Below are 16,264 nucleotides of genomic sequence, written 5' to 3' on the forward strand. Positions count from 1 at the left end.
TTTAGTTTTGAATAATTACTAGCTAACTATTATAGACAAATTCAAAGTAATTTTAATGTTTATAATATAAATATATAGTACATCAGACTTTCACTGTATCATATTTTAGTGCAGGGTCAGATATTCAGTTATTACACTCTTTTTCATACATAGGCTATATAAGCTTACAACATTTTGCATTAATAGAAGTCAGTGGTCTGTCTGGATTTTCACTTGTAATAGTGATATCTAATTAAAACATATCATCATGCCCTAAATCAGCCAATAAGTTAAGACCTCTCTCTTTCAATGCTTTAGACAGTAATTTCTGTTGGTCAATTTTAGCATCTTGTTCTCTTCTCTGTGCATCTAGAATATCATCCACAGACACTTCGGTTAAAGGTAAATTATCTTCTTTATCTTTATCCTGGAAATAAAAAAATACTATTATATTTTATCTGTCAGGGATATAGTAAACAAGTTTCCATATGTGTGTATAAAGGACTGTTTAAAACTATATAAATTAAATATTTTTACCAAAAACAGGAGCTAAATTTATACCAATATTAATTTCAAGGGAACAAACATTTAAGAAAAAGTTTCATATAAAATTATTATATACCAGTGGTCCACATCAGCTTTGCCAAAGAGCTCATAACTATAAGTTTTGTATACATTATCATATTATATGGTGTCAATTTAGAGTATAGTTATTTATTTATATTCTTGTTTTGCATCAAATACACAAAATCATTGAAATAGTAAATATACATAAACACAAAGCAGTCTTATCACTAAGCAATCTCTTATAGACTACCTATGGGTGTATGAATAAAGAAAGTGAAGATAAAAAAGGTACATACAATAAACATAGTTAAATAATAAATAAACATAATTATTTACTATAATAAAAAAAAACTATAATAAAATAATTAATAAACATTATTATTTATTATTTACTATATATTACTATACTAGTGTAACTTATAAGAATTGAAAAAAATATCAAATTGATACAGTGGTCTCAGACTTTATTTTGTACACAAATAATATACTGCTGTATTGGTATTGAAGTTCATATATAATACAATTTATTTATAACTATCTATACCCGCAACTTCTAAAAGAAAAATAAAGTTAAATACCATGCATACCATGCATGGTATTTAACTTTATTTTTCTAAAATAAAAGTAGCCTAAGTTACTCCTTATTTATCAGCTATCTGCCAATAAAAGTCCCGTCAAAATCGGTCCAGCCAGAGACAGACAGAATTTTTTTAAAAAAATGTTATGCATGTACCATAATTGTATTCATATGCATATAGTAAAAAATGGTTATTTCAATATTACAAACAGAGACTCCAATTTTGTTTATATGTATAGATATAGATTATAAATTAAACTTAATAAACCAATTATGGACTAAACTTACAATTTCACCTAGAAGGACAACATTTTCACCTCTCACAATAAATATGCCTCTTGGTATATCTCCATACTCTTTACCCACATGTATTCTCTCAATTGTCTTGTGTAAGACTAAATTTGCAAATTGGTCGACACAGCGCAGGTACCCAATAAGTGTCCTTCCATCACGTAGCAGCACCATAAGTTTCTCTTCAAGGAACAAGAACATCAGTAAAACATTAAATTTTTAAAATTATAATTAAAATAATTCTACAATATATATATATATTCTACAATACATATAATAAACTTAAAAATAGACCTACAGTTCTATTATAGTTTAATATCAATAATGATTATAAACTAATACAGTTTGTAATATTGTTTTAAAAATTAATCTATATTTATTTTGTTTAATATCATCAGCAATTTTTAAAATATTCAACATTCTTTTGAAAATAAATGCTTTACTTATGTCATATTCATGGATTAACATTAATGTAGCTAATAGAGCCAGTGTTATAAAATTAATTAAGACAGAAAATTATCAACACTTACTGTCCAATTCATCAAGCAAATGAGCAGTTCCAGCCAAAGGATTCACGTTGTAAGACATTATTGATCAAAAATAAAACAGAAAATAAAATAAAATTTTAAGTGTAATTTTTAAAGATTACTAAAATGACTAATATTTTTATTCCTAACCCAAAATTATCAATTAGATGTTATTGAAAAGACCTTAAAATAAATAGTAATACTTAATCTATAATTTTTTGTGAAATTTAAAATCTACGAGGAGTATACAAATAGGGTCCAGCAGAATAAATATACTATATTCAATTGCAATAGATCTGGGAATTTGTGTTTATATTTGAATTAGATTGATATTTTGCATGTAATTAAATTGATGGATTGAAATACTGAATATACAAAATTCGAAAACATGATATGGTGTTAGTTTCACAGACTACTTTAGTTAGAAAAATAAATTCATAGATTAGACCATCACAGACACTGGCGATAGGGTGTGAATTGTATATTTGATTTTGACAACTAAAATCTATAGTTAGGCTAATTAATTTACGTACTCTGTGCCGGCTTATTCTGGAGTTTAAAGTATAAAAAAGTAAAAAAAACAAATAACAAATATGGCGGCTATAGAGCTGACCATTGTCGACTGTCTTATTCATTCTATTTAATAAAAAAAAACTAAAAAAAAACTGTGTAATTTAATGGTGCATGTAAATAAACGTGATATGTTTTGTACTTTTATTAAATTACAGGAATTATTTGAATACTACCCCAAACCAAACAAATAAGATGGATCAAGACGATGAAATTAAATCAGGTTGTTTACTATTTCCACCTGCCGGAGGGAATGTATTTAGTAAATTTCCAAAAAAGGTACAGTGTTCATTTATTTTGTGTTATTAGAAATATGTGTACTGTAATTCTGACATTTAAAGTAATTACTACACACGTAACATTATAATTAGAACATTACAAAACGTGCCTTTGTAGAATGAGTCAGACTTCGAAACAAAAATATTACCGCGCATAAACTTTAATAAATTATCTGTAGTAATAAATACTTTGTTTTTTTTAATATAGAAAATTTATATTTTCGTTTCAGAAAACTTGGCAACAAAAGTATTGTATATTATTCAATGCAAGCAAGCAGGGAATTGAGCGTCTCGAAATATACGACCATAAAGAAGAGGTAACAACTGGTGCTATACCTAAAATTATTACCCTTGAAAATTGTATTAAAATAACACATTCTAGTCCAAATACTATTACTATACTAACTAAGTCACATACTCAGCAACTGAGCACACAATCGGAAACTGAAACTTTGGAATGGGTGAAAGCACTTCAATCTGTTGCCTTTAAAGGTCGAGATTCTTGTCCAATCAGTTGTGATGAAGACAATGATTTGTACTGCTCTTCTGGAGAAGGTGTGTTTTCAGTAAAAATGTGTGCTTCAGAAGCTTCTACAAGGTGTGGATTTGAGTCAATTAGATATCTTCTCTTACTAACTTCAACTGCCATTGAATTAAAAGATGTAACTGATAATAAACTATATGCCACATGGCCATACAGGTATATAAGAAGATATGGTTATAGACAGGGTAAATTCACTTTTGAAGCAGGAAGGAAATGTGACACTGGAGAGGGAATTTTTCATTTTGACCATCCAAACCAGTCTGAAATATTCAAATGTTTGTCATTAAAAATGAAAACAATGAAGCAAATGATTGGTAATGACAACCTCAATAGTCCTGAACATACAGAGTTCAATATTCAACCTAGTGCAAACTTATTTCCTGGATCTAGGAGTCCTTTAGTGGCTGCAAGGCCTGATGATTTGAACTTAAGTTCTCTATCATTTAAGACAGCTTCTGTATCCTCTAGCCAACAAAGTTCTTGCACTGAAAGAGATACTGCACCTTTGCTAATGCCAAAACCAGCATTAAAACCTAAACCTCAAAAGCCTCCACGGAAGATAGTCAATGTCCATAACTTAAACAAAAATATTAGTAAAGATATTCCAAGTTCAACCGATGAAAGTATTGACTTTGGTAGATACAATAAACTTGATAACTATGAACCTATTGATCAAGTAAAGAGAGATCAAAGCCCACCCTCTGTGCCATATGACAAGATTGAGGTGCGAAGTGAAGCTTGGAAAACTTTAGGGATAGATGATCCTGATCATACAGAATTTACTCCTAATTTGGGGGATAATCCCAACTGCCTAAAGTTAATATCAAGGTCTCAAGACAATTTGAACAACCATGGTCTTATCCTCATACCAAGCCCAGTGGTTGATCCAGAAGATGAGAACTATGATAGATTACAATACTTTGGGTCTACAAGTAAATTGAATAAATCTTCAAGATATAAGAAAATGGAAGCTCGCCCCACAACTCTAGCTTTGGGAGACCCAAAGAATAAAGACACATGGAATGATTATGATGAAGTTGAAAATGTAATGCAGACTGCTAGATTGGCAGATGACTCTCATTTAGGTTATGGAATGATAAGAAAGCCTAATACACCAGGACCACAGGTACCTACTGCTGCTCAAGTTCAGGCACTTCAAAATCAAGTTGGCTTAGAAGAAGTAAACCACAACATTTGCAACGGAAGTGATTATGCTATTGTTAGCCGTCCAAAAAGGGTATAGAACATTGAAGACTGAATGTAGTGATTTTATCACTCAATTACCAATATTGTAAATTAGATTTTAATCAGTGAATATAATTGTAAACATTTATTGATTATTCCTCAGGCCTGTATGTAAGAAAGAAAGATAAAAACATTTCCAAAATGAGACTGTAATCATTCCTTTGTATATTCTACTTACATTTTAGATATTACATACAAGTATTTGTATATTATTGTGCACAAGTACATAATAAGGATAATGTTTGAATGAATGTGATTCTATTGTGCCTTATATAGTGTTTATTAAAGTTTAGAAGCATGTGCCAGATGAAGCAAATGGTTTTAATGTATACTTTGTATTAATTGTTTAGATATACATAAGTAGATATCCAATGTCCTTACCCACTATTAAATTTAGTGTGATTTCAGATTATTATACTTAATGTTATAAGATAATTATGATCTGAGTTTTAGAGAAACAGGATGAATAATAATTAGCTTGTTACCTTTTTTGATGTAATAATATCTATTTTATATAAATATTTTACTTAATTTTGTATAACATTTACCTATGTAATTTAAAGGGAATATACACAACGATTTTGTTCTAAAAATGGCCATATTTTTGTGATTATGAAACTATAGTATTGTAATTAATGATATGCTATCAATAAACAATATAATCTTTAAAAATTGTTTTAAACTTGGAATAACTATTTTAGTGTCTATGATATCATTGCATATACTTAGTGGCTAAGTTCATATAACCCACAAATAAAACTATAAGTCTATAAGTTATCTACAGTAAAGAGGCTTTTCATATTCTTTTCTCTGTTTGGTGATTAAGAATATTCTTGCATTGACAATATGTATAAAAACATCACTTATAGATTATATACTTAGGGATGAAACCTTAATATGTCGCAAGATGAGTATGATTGAGGAGAGGAGAAAATTGTGCAAATTAATATCAAATGTCCTTTAGAAAAAAAAACCACCAACATTTTAAAATGTTTACTAAACATACATAAATTACATATAGTATAAACTCTATTGCACATAATTAATTAAATAACACTGAAAGATTAGTCCATATCACAAAATTTAATTTCACTCTTTTAATAAATTATTACAATTCTTTTCTTCATTTGTAACATTCTTAATCATTTCCTTTGCTATAAATTCTAAATCTTCTGACATTATCTTCTGCACTGTCTCCCCTTTTTCTGCCATTATATCTTCAATGTTTTTCTTGCCATTCATATCTGAGAACCAGTTTAAGTTGTCTGCTATTAAATGCTTATTTTGACAACCATCACATGTAACAATTACAACTCCTTTGTAATAGGCTAGTTTTGTAATAAACTTGGTGTTCCGAGAATTACACTTTTTACATGTGAATATTAATTGGAACTTTCCTTCATACTTTTTCTGTTCAGTGTTCAAAGTGATTTCATTCAATTTGATGGTGCTTGTACCGAAATTTCTTGGTGATTGTACATTAGGTGTTGATGTAGAGAGCGGAGCTGCAGAAATTACCAGTCGACGTCCAAAATACGAGTTTCCATTGCTTGGAAAAACTATGACGTTATTCAAATAACGTGGTCTGTGGTATTTGACTACGAAATCAATTAGTGTTTTATGTAACATTTTATATTTATCTGAGTTTTATTACGTTTATTTGTTGCTTATAATATAGAGATTTTCGTCGACTACAAAATTGCACCACTTTTAAATTGATTTCACTTTTGACGGGAGTAACATGAGGTTTTTTACACAAAATATTAATGAGTAGGTAATTAGATGTTGTTTCGGAAATAATATAATAATTAATGAAGTTCTATAGGGTTTATTTTGATCAACGGAGAATCGGAAAAATTGACGAAACTCAAACCAATTTGATTCACATTTAAAATCAAAATTTAATTTGTAAACAAGTGTTATTGTCAATCAAACCAGTCATCGGTCAGTCAGTCATTATTTATATTTTAGGTTGTCATCGTTCAAAGTGTCACCACAGGAAAACCAAAACATTAAAATCATATTTATTATATGTATATCTATATAATAACAAACGACACGTAGGAACATCAAAATTATTTTCAAATTATAAATTTACATTTTATACTTATTTTACCATGGTTTCAAAAACAGATTATGAGATACTTTCTATATATTTTTGTAATAGAACTTCAACGACAACTGTCAAACTGCACATCAACAGAGCACACAGCACAGATCACAGAACAAAGTACTACAAGTAACCAAAAATTGTTTTGTATTCAACATACATAGTTTTTTATTAGAAAAATACAGTTTTTTATATCTCTAAAAACTGCTAATATCTCTTTTTATATAAAAGGGAAATAGGGCAATCAGTTATGGTTTTTTAAAATTTAATAAAATTTACAGGTTTCAAATTAATTGTGCCTCTACTTAAAAAAAATAGAAATGGATTCTGTTTGGTTTAAGTCGGACTTAGCAGATGAAATAATAAAATCTGACCATATATTTGAAGAAACGCAAAGTGTGGTTACTGGTAAGTAAAAAATGATCTCTTTCACGTTCGGTTCAATTTTTTAATAAGTCACATGAAACATATTTTAAAGGTTATAGTGTATAATTTTTAGTGTTGTACAATGAAAATTAGTTAAAATGAGTGATTTATATTGAGGTTTTTTTTTTTAATTGCTAGATTGCAGGTTTGTTTTCTTGTTCAAATTTTTTTATACTAAGTATTCCATTTTTAATTTTATAAAATAATAACTTTTTATGAGTTCATACATTATGAGCTAATAAAAATGTATTATTAGGCTTTTGTCATTGGTGTGACTTTCAATAGATTAATATTTAAAGTAGTATTAATAGTTTGGAAAAGATTGTTAGTAATGGGTTATAGGGCAGTGACCCAATTGCTATTAATATACCCTATCTGATTGTTGTTCATAAAGTTTAGCCCCAGAAACCGTTGTAGTTAATTCCTAAAAAATTCATCACAATGTGCTGACTGACCTGACTTCTTTCTCAGCCTATAATCTATTACTTATGCCCTTTCAGTGTATACCATTGCAGGTGAGTACAACCTATTTAATCCACTAAACAAACTATTAATGATAAATTAATTAAACATTATTTATTCTAGACATCATGTCAGGCCATATAGATATCACACATCTTGTCGAGAATATGGCGGGAGTGTTAACAAACAAAGACCCGGAGAACAGAGAGAAAGGAATGAGGTTCTTCACAAAATTATTAAAGGAACTCCCAAAGGATTATTTATTAGAGGCACAGTTAAAATTCATTGCCAAATTTTACACAGATAGACTTAAAGACAATCACCGAGTAATTCCACCTGTTTTAGAGGGGTATTTAGTTATCATTGATATGAAACATTACAATATGAATAATACAGGAGAGTATCTGACTGTATTGTTCAGAGAGGTGGCATGTCAATCACAAGTGAGGCAAGACAGATTTAATATATATTTAACAATAAAGAAATTAATGGAGAAAGATTTGGATTGTAAGTTTTATTAATTATATTTGGTTGAAAGTATTCCTGGATGTAACTGGAAAAGTTGTACTATTGAGAAAAGCACTAATAAATTGAATTTTAAAATACTTAGATAATTTAAAAAGTACTCTTTTAGAAATATTTTTCTAAATAGTGGAATAACTTTTTAATCACCAGTACTATGTATAATTAATTATATATTTCTCTAAAAGATTGACTATTTTGGCATTCATAGTAAATCTATTCATGTAGGTCTATTATACTCTTATGACATGTCAAATTTACCATCAGTTCGGAGTGTTTTCAATTTAAGAAGAACTGACGAGAAATGCCAATTTATATAGCATATTGAACTTGCAACATAGACTAAAGAACTATTAGAAAATTTAATTATTAATTCTAATATTGATAGTAATACTACATTAATAAATATTTAATTTCTAATTACAGATATGAAAGTTCTGGGGCCAGACTTTGTTTATGGTATAATTTCCGCAATGGATGGTGAAAGAGATCCTCGCAACTTGATGTTCCTATTTAAATTTTTACCATACTTTTTAAAGAATATACCAATTGGACATTTAGTAGAGGAAATGTTTGATATAATATCTTGTTACTATCCAATAGACTTTCATCCATCCCCTGATGATCCAGCAGCAGTCACACGACAGGATCTAGCTGCAGCATTAGGTCCATGTTTATGTGCTATACCTGAATTTGGAGAGCATTGTTTAATATTATTGATTGAAAAGCTGGATTCCAGCTTAAGGTTGGCTAAAATTGATTCATTGAAGTTATTGGTTAGTTTTATTCATTCTTTTTTTCTGTTAATTCATATGATTTCCTTAATCTATCAGTTATATAATTTATTACATTGTTACACAAACACCTACTTTTTACTAAATGGTCTATTAATAATATATATAAAATATATATTTTTAGGCAGAAAGCTGTAAAACATTCAAAGCAGAAAGTTATGGACCCTTTCTGAAAGCCTTATGGTCATCAATTTATAGAGAAATATGTCATAAAACTGATGACGAACTTAAAATGGCTGCCCATGAAGCATTGTCAGCATTAGTTGCCATTTTAGCAACTTCTGCAAACACAGATCAAGCATTTGAGAATTTCAATAAAGGAATCCTTATATCTATGCAAACAGCTGTAGCTGAGTCAACCACAGTTGCACATTTCGTTCAGGCTACTAAAGTATTACTGACTGTTGCAAATGCTTCTAAAGAATCTTGCATAATCATCACTAAATCAATGATACCAGCTACAGTGGCTTATTATGGTTTTAAAACATCTCCTAAATTACAAATTGCAAGTTTGGATTTCTTGTCAGACTTGTATGGTCTAGCTAAACATTGGGAAATATTAGGAGAACTGGAGACACAAGTAAACGAGATTCCTCAGTTATGCTTAACAGCTGTCAGTCAACCGGTAAAAGATTATCAGATAGCTGGTTTTAAAAATCTAATAAAAGTAAAGAGTATTTTACAAAGTGAACTTGTATTACCATTTGTTGAAATTCTAATGCATAATATACAACACTCCCAGGATAACGAATTACTTCGTGTGAGTGTTGAAACAGTTCATGCAATAGCTAGAACATATCCAGAACTAATTATGAGTATGGTAGTCAAAGGTAAATGTGACTTAGATAATTTAACACAAGACAAGGCAGCTTTACAAAAACGTTTAAATTTATTATCCAGTCTAGCCAGTATTGACGATTTTACTAAAGTTATTATTGAACACATGCTGAAAGTCATAAGTACTAATGATGAAGAAGCTTCAAAAGTTGTTGAAGCATTGAGTGAATGTATATCGAATACTAGTTTATATTCAGACACTAAAGTACTGCAAATTGAGAGTGATCATGGACTTGTAGACTCTATAATAGTTTGGGTGTTAACAGAAATTAATGGACCCTTAGAACCTTTGTTGCATGCATTTACTTTGATATCCAGCGTTATAAGCAATTTACCAAGTGAGAAACAATTGAGAATATTAACAAAACATGCTGCAGATATTACAGAAAAATGCAAAAATGATGAGATATATTATCTTGTATTAGAAAGTTTGTATAGTTCAATTAAACAAGATGTATATGACCCTAAGTTTGAAGAAGTTATGCAGCTATCTCTAAATTTGTCATTGGTTTGTGATAATGAACTGATAAGAACGAGGGCTTGTGTTTTGATTGCACATTTTCTAAATAAGGCGGAGTATGGACAAAGGTTTGAACTTCTGTACGAATTATTGAAAAATTATTTATCTACATGCAGCAGAGATGATCCAAAATTGTGTCCAAGGTTGATTATATTATATGGGTGGGTAACGAAGTCTTTAATCATGAGAGGTAGTGACTTATTCCTGTTTTGGTTACAAAAGGTATGTGGTATAAAGTACTTTTTTATGTAATTGTTCATACTCCATAGGTCTCATGTAATAACTTGTTAATATTATTATTTATGAGAAATGAATAAACATGACCAGTAAAAATTGTTATATTTTTAGATATCGATGACATTGTCAAGCCCAGAATACTGCAAGGAGAGCTCGAAAGCTATTCAACTTATTATGGAAGACGACAGAGAGTATTTAAACCAAAAATGCCACTGTAGAACAAGTCTGCTGTATAAACAGAGAATGTTCTTGAATTTCTCAACGCTCGCAGAGAAAATGGCCCCCATAAATGAGAACGTAAAAGAAGAATATTTATTAAGTTGGGCTTATGTCCTTGAAAAAGTGCCGAAATGTGTACTTAATAATGAAGTTGCAAAGGTATAGCTTACAGGAAATATTTTTTGTAAGGTTAGCGACAACACAATAACTCAACAATGTTTGGATACTTTATTAAAATTGTTTTTTTTTTCAGATTGTACCTTTAGTAGTTGACTCTTTAGAATATGACAATAAAGACTTGTTACTTGTAATGGTAGATATATTGAGTCATATTGTTCAAGGGAAACATTACCTTATTGCAGACAGTTTACAAACTGTATTGCCTCGGCTTGTTAACTTGTCTAAATATGTAAAATCAATGGTAAGTTACAATATAATTTTTAAAAATAAAATCTCATGACAATTTATACTTTACCTTATGGCGGTATGGTCCGATAGTTGCGGGTACCATTCCTGAAACTATGATGTTTATATTGGTTTGGGTGTTCTCTGCGTATATTCTGTATATATTTACAAAGAAATGTATTTAAGTATCTAATAGCCCTAACACAGCATGTGTTACTGTACTGCTTAGCTTGGCACTAGATGGTGGTAAGTAAATTGTCCTGAGATATTATTATTATATTATACCATGTACTCCTAAACCAAGCAAGCCTAATATTGTAGATAAATAATGTTTATTTCGTTTTTTTTTTCAGGATGTTCGAATAAAAAGTCTTCAGTGCCTATACGACATAGCAAATTCATACCGTACAATATTATTGCTTCCATACAAACAAGATATATTATTAGATTTAGCGCCATCTCTTGACGATAAGAAGAGATTGGTACGCACTTCGGCAGTGCGAGCGCGAACACGCTGGTTTCTAATCGGTTCTCCTGGCGAAGTAAAAGAAGAATAAATCCAATATGTGATCATATATACGAAATAGAATGTTAAAACGCATATTCAGTTTAAAGTAAAAAAAAAAAAATACGTTAAATTTTCGCCCCTTATTTAAAAATACAGTCTGTAATGAATTTGTATTTTATGTAATAACCTAATTACTTTTAATTAGGTAGAAATTGTTTTAGTCAAATAGTTCAAGCAAAACATTTGATTTGCGGTTAATCGATCAACTAAGAAGACAACATGTTTACCTGTGTGTTGGTTTGACTTGTTGGTATCATACCAAGTCTAAATAGAATTTGTTAATCTACAAGCAAAAGTTAAATTATAACACTATACTGAAAATCTTAACATTTCGAATATTGTAAAAGTAGTGGATTCTAATTCCACAGAAAATTGTATAAATCTTAACAAACCGTTGATAGAAATTGACTGATCTGATATGAATCTTATAAAAGTTCCAACCTTTTTTAAAATAATATTAAATCGATATATTGTATTTTTATCTGTAGCTAAAAATGTAGAGTGCTATTTTAGATTATGTTGATGTTATTATGAGTTGTTCTGTGTAAATTGCACAATAAAATTGTATATTTTGAATTAGAATTGTTTATTATTTACTATTTTTATTCATTGTTTATTGGATTTTATATTTAAGCAACCTCTTATAATATTAAGAAAAGAATATGTTAATAAATTTACAACTAGATATATTAGAAAAATTGTGGAGACCATATAGTCAATAGAATATTCTTTGAGATTAATAAATTCAGTGAAATAATAGCACTGAGCCCCAATGATCTAGTATCTAAAACCGTAGAACCTTTCTATAAAAAAATATATTGGTATTTTTTTAAATTGGAATTTGTGTTAGTCCAATTGCCGTCTAATTGTTAGAATTCTATATATATTTTTATAATTTTATATATTTATATAAAATTCATACATACATATCTAAAAACCTTAAGTTTTAAAGTTGATTTTTCGATAGATTTTTTTGCTGTAAATGTTATTTTGATATAAATTGTACATAGTTATAAATAGTTCTCTGTTTATTCAATAGCGTCTAGAATTTCATGAATGGGGAATAGCGGACATCCATTTAAAATAAATCCTGAGATAGGACATACCGTAGGATTAGTCTGAACAAATCTCTGCCCACTAACAATTTGATTTACATTTGCATAATCTCTTATCACAATGCGAACGTTTGCAGCACTTTAAATGTTAATGAAGGGACGCGATGTGGTTTTTTTTCGATTCACGACATGCAATGGGTTGAATTGGGGCTTCACATAAACATTCGTTACTTACCTAGCCTTCTAAGTACTAAATAAGTACTTATTTTGCTCGAAGACAAAAATACTGTCTTTTATATACCAATATATGTATATTACGTAATTATATACGTTAGTGCCGAATTAAGCTACAGGGCTAGCGAATTCCTTCAAGGGGCTCTCGACTTTTATTTAAGTCTAATTTGGCCCTGTGCCAACGGGCAGTCTTGTTTCGATTTCTTCAGGTTAAAAAATAATAGCAACTCGCCCCGGCTTCGCTTGGATATTTATTGGTGTGTTTTCGTAATTACTTGTGTTATTTTTGGACACGGTGGGTTAGTTTTCATATGGATCCCTAACTGTTCTGTGTTTATTAGAGATAATGTAGAACTCTAATGGCAAAACAATTTTAAAAATCGGTACAGTAGTTCCAGTGACTATTCAATGTAAACAAACACACAGTCAAATCTTTCCTCTATTATAATATTATATTATATTATACTATAGAAGTACAGATTAGTGCATAAATTAATACTAGTTTTCAAATTAATGTAAATAGAACTCTATATATTTAAATATACACAGCGTTCAGTAAAATAAATCGAAAATATAATAAATACGCAATCAAAATGGACAACTAATTATATACATATATAATCTTTTCTTTATACATGGTTGTTATGCATAAAAATAGCACTTTAGTCCATACTACTGCTACTTGAACTTGCTACAAAAGCAACTTCAAGTAGCTATCTGTTCAGGTACAGTCCAAAGACATACGCGTGAATAATGGAACAAAAATAATATTTAGTGAAAATTATAAACTAAATAAAAAAAAATGTAATAAATAAATGTACTCACATAATTAAGTTATTCGTTGCGATATCTCTCTGGTTGAACAATTTAATACAATATTCTCCTAGATGTAATATACTAATATTAATAATGTATCACCTTTGCTTTGACATCACATAATATGTGACTAAGTTAAAAACAACGACTAGTAAATACGTCACTGCAAGAAAGGAAAACTTGAAATAAAATATTTACCTATTAGACCTACAGTAGGTACACTACAGGACAGAGAAGTTGTGGAGCCGACAGCGTAATATAATAATAGTAATTCAGGACAATTCAAACAGCGTCATCTAGTCACAAACTAAGCAGAGCTCATACTATTGTTACTAAACAACTAATAGAAATACTTATATAGGTATTTTCTGAATAAATAATATTACATTTTTGTTATATTATAATGGTGGCAAACAAACATACGGGCCATTAGATTGTAAACGGTAATCATAGCCTATGGATGCCTGAAACAACAGGGGTGTCACGTGCGCGTTGCCGATTCCTAATATACTGTTATTGAAAAACTATGCTGCAGTCCCTTGAAAAAACCCCGGTAGGTAGTTCATTCAACAATCTAAGTGTACTAAAACTATACATAGATAAGACCTAAATCTACAGTACATAATCAAGCCATCAGCAAGCTTTTAACATGTGTTATAGTTCATAATTTGAATAGAAAACACGCAGAACAATATAGTCAAATTGGCGGTTGAAATTACCAGAGAGAGGTGCCCAAACAAAGGTGAAAATGCTACTTTTTAGAATGTTTACGTTGGTAAATATTGGTTGGTATATTAATTAATACTAAATGGTATGATTATATATGTTTAAATCATATGATTATATAAGATTTAAACTATATTTTTATTTACGTATCTAAACCATGTATTGATTTTTATAGTACGATAACTAGAGGTAATTTAATTTTATTTCCAGGCAACTGGATATTATAATACTTATTATAAGCCAACGACGGTCTCGGTGATCTAAAGGTTCAACACACCGCTTTACTTCAGACGATTGCGGGTTCGACTTATTGCACGATGCTATTTTGTATTCATGAGTATGATTGTTTGTATTGGCCTGGGTATTTTACATATATTGTATGTATTAAAAAACTGTATATAAGGGTATTGCTATTGGTTGTTTAGTACCCATAACACAAGCTGTACTTAACTTAGGACTAGATGCCTCTGTGTGAATAGTAGGCTTGTAATTATTGTTATTATTTCCATAAATTTTAAAAATAGTTATTGAATAAGTGTAGCTTTTAATGGTTAAGTACCAATCGACATGGAATTCTTAAAGTAGGTAATATATTAGGCTAATTTAAGCATAAATTAATTTAATTTAATAGGTACATTCCTCTTTGTTATCCCTTTAAGCAACGTCTATTCACATTTTCGTTTGTAACACAAAACGGATGAGACTATGCAAATTTTAATTGAATCATCAGTGGGCAGGATTTGTTCCCATAATCCTGGGAGAGGTCCGACAGTATTCTGCCGCATTAGCTGCCCGGGGACTCATCTTCGGACTAACGCATTGTGTAACTGTCTTTAGAATACAAATCTTCTATTTGTTGCCGACCGTGAGTGTAGTAAAAGACAAAATGTGTGACACTTCCATTTATAGCTGTTTGTAGGTACATTGTTTCTAACATTTTTCAACATACTTGAAAAAGGTCTCAAATTAGAGAATAATAACAATGTAAGAATAACACAAGGTAGTTTACTAATACTGTGCACCATCTAGTCCCAAACTAAGCACAGTTTTGTTTTTTTTTATACTCATAAAAAAAAACTGTGCTTAGTTTGGGACTAGATGGTAGTACTTATTATTATAAGACAACTAATATAAATACTTCGATACATATTCTTTTTTAAATGCATACGTAATATACATAGAAAACATCCAGACCAATACATACATACCTGCTTATATTAATGATAACACCGTGCGAGGAATCGAGCTATAGAAAGTAAAACGGTGTTTGGAACCGCTAGACTACTGAGGATGTCGAAGAGAGAATTCTTATTTTTGCTAACTTGTTAACTCTAAACCACAGAGATTTGATTATATTAGTTATAAAGTAAATAAATAAATTAGGATATGAAATAAAAACGGAATATTGTCACGTGTTATTCATAGGTACTTTTGAGTTGTCGATATTTCATAAAATTATTGTTCACATTATTTCAATTTCATTTATGATCAGTGGTAAAAAGTTTACCAATTATCATGAAATGAAATTCTACTGAAATATCGGTAACTCGAAAATACTAATATGTAAATGTTCTATAATCTTAGATTCATATATTAATCGCGATGAACTTAAAAAGTAAAAAATACATTCGTTTGTGGATTGCACGTAGGTATTACATACAAGTTTGTGTCTAATTTATAAATAAATTCCTTGTTATGCTAAATACCACAGATATAAAATAAAATAATGGATGCTGCAGCCGAATGTATTTTGCA

At 29.6% G+C, this 16,264-nt stretch overlaps 4 protein-coding genes across 4 annotated transcripts; 2 read left to right on the top strand and 2 right to left on the bottom strand.

Annotated features, from left to right (window-relative positions):
• Positions 1 to 184: 184 nt before the first annotated feature.
• LOC131850896 (U6 snRNA-associated Sm-like protein LSm1) lies at positions 185 to 2,380 on the bottom strand. Its single transcript, XM_059201281.1, has 3 exons — positions 1,945 to 2,380; positions 1,412 to 1,596; positions 185 to 406 (listed from the first exon to the last, which is right to left on the bottom strand). Exons 1-3 carry the CDS (start codon positions 2,000 to 2,002, stop codon positions 233 to 235), a joined length of 417 nt encoding a protein of 138 aa, XP_059057264.1. The 5' UTR covers positions 2,003 to 2,380; the 3' UTR covers positions 185 to 232.
• Positions 2,381 to 2,514: 134 nt separating this feature from the next.
• LOC131850895 (fibroblast growth factor receptor substrate 2) lies at positions 2,515 to 5,091 on the top strand. Its single transcript, XM_059201280.1, has 2 exons — positions 2,515 to 2,790; positions 3,020 to 5,091. The coding sequence occupies exons 1-2, from the start codon at positions 2,707 to 2,709 to the stop codon at positions 4,574 to 4,576; spliced, it is 1,641 nt and encodes a 546-aa protein (XP_059057263.1). The 5' UTR covers positions 2,515 to 2,706; the 3' UTR covers positions 4,577 to 5,091.
• A 520-nt stretch (positions 5,092 to 5,611) lies between these two features.
• LOC131851091 (DNL-type zinc finger protein-like) lies at positions 5,612 to 6,594 on the bottom strand. The gene has a single exon (XM_059201520.1). It carries the CDS (start codon positions 6,205 to 6,207, stop codon positions 5,668 to 5,670), a length of 540 nt encoding a protein of 179 aa, XP_059057503.1. The 5' UTR covers positions 6,208 to 6,594; the 3' UTR covers positions 5,612 to 5,667.
• Positions 6,595 to 6,791: 197 nt separating this feature from the next.
• Positions 6,792 to 12,227, top strand: LOC131850920 (MMS19 nucleotide excision repair protein). The gene is made up of 7 exons (XM_059201329.1): positions 6,792 to 7,096; positions 7,700 to 8,083; positions 8,525 to 8,874; positions 9,017 to 10,471; positions 10,598 to 10,864; positions 10,959 to 11,126; positions 11,464 to 12,227. The coding sequence occupies exons 1-7, from the start codon at positions 7,009 to 7,011 to the stop codon at positions 11,665 to 11,667; spliced, it is 2,916 nt and encodes a 971-aa protein (XP_059057312.1). The 5' UTR covers positions 6,792 to 7,008; the 3' UTR covers positions 11,668 to 12,227.
• The last annotated feature ends 4,037 nt before the right edge of the window (positions 12,228 to 16,264 follow it).

The sequence above is a fragment of the Achroia grisella genome, unplaced genomic scaffold, assembly GCF_030625045.1.
Source record: "Achroia grisella isolate CSIRO2021 unplaced genomic scaffold, CSIRO_AGI_Agris_v1 utg780, whole genome shotgun sequence".
In the NCBI taxonomy this organism is placed as follows: Eukaryota; Metazoa; Arthropoda; class Insecta; order Lepidoptera; family Pyralidae; genus Achroia; species Achroia grisella.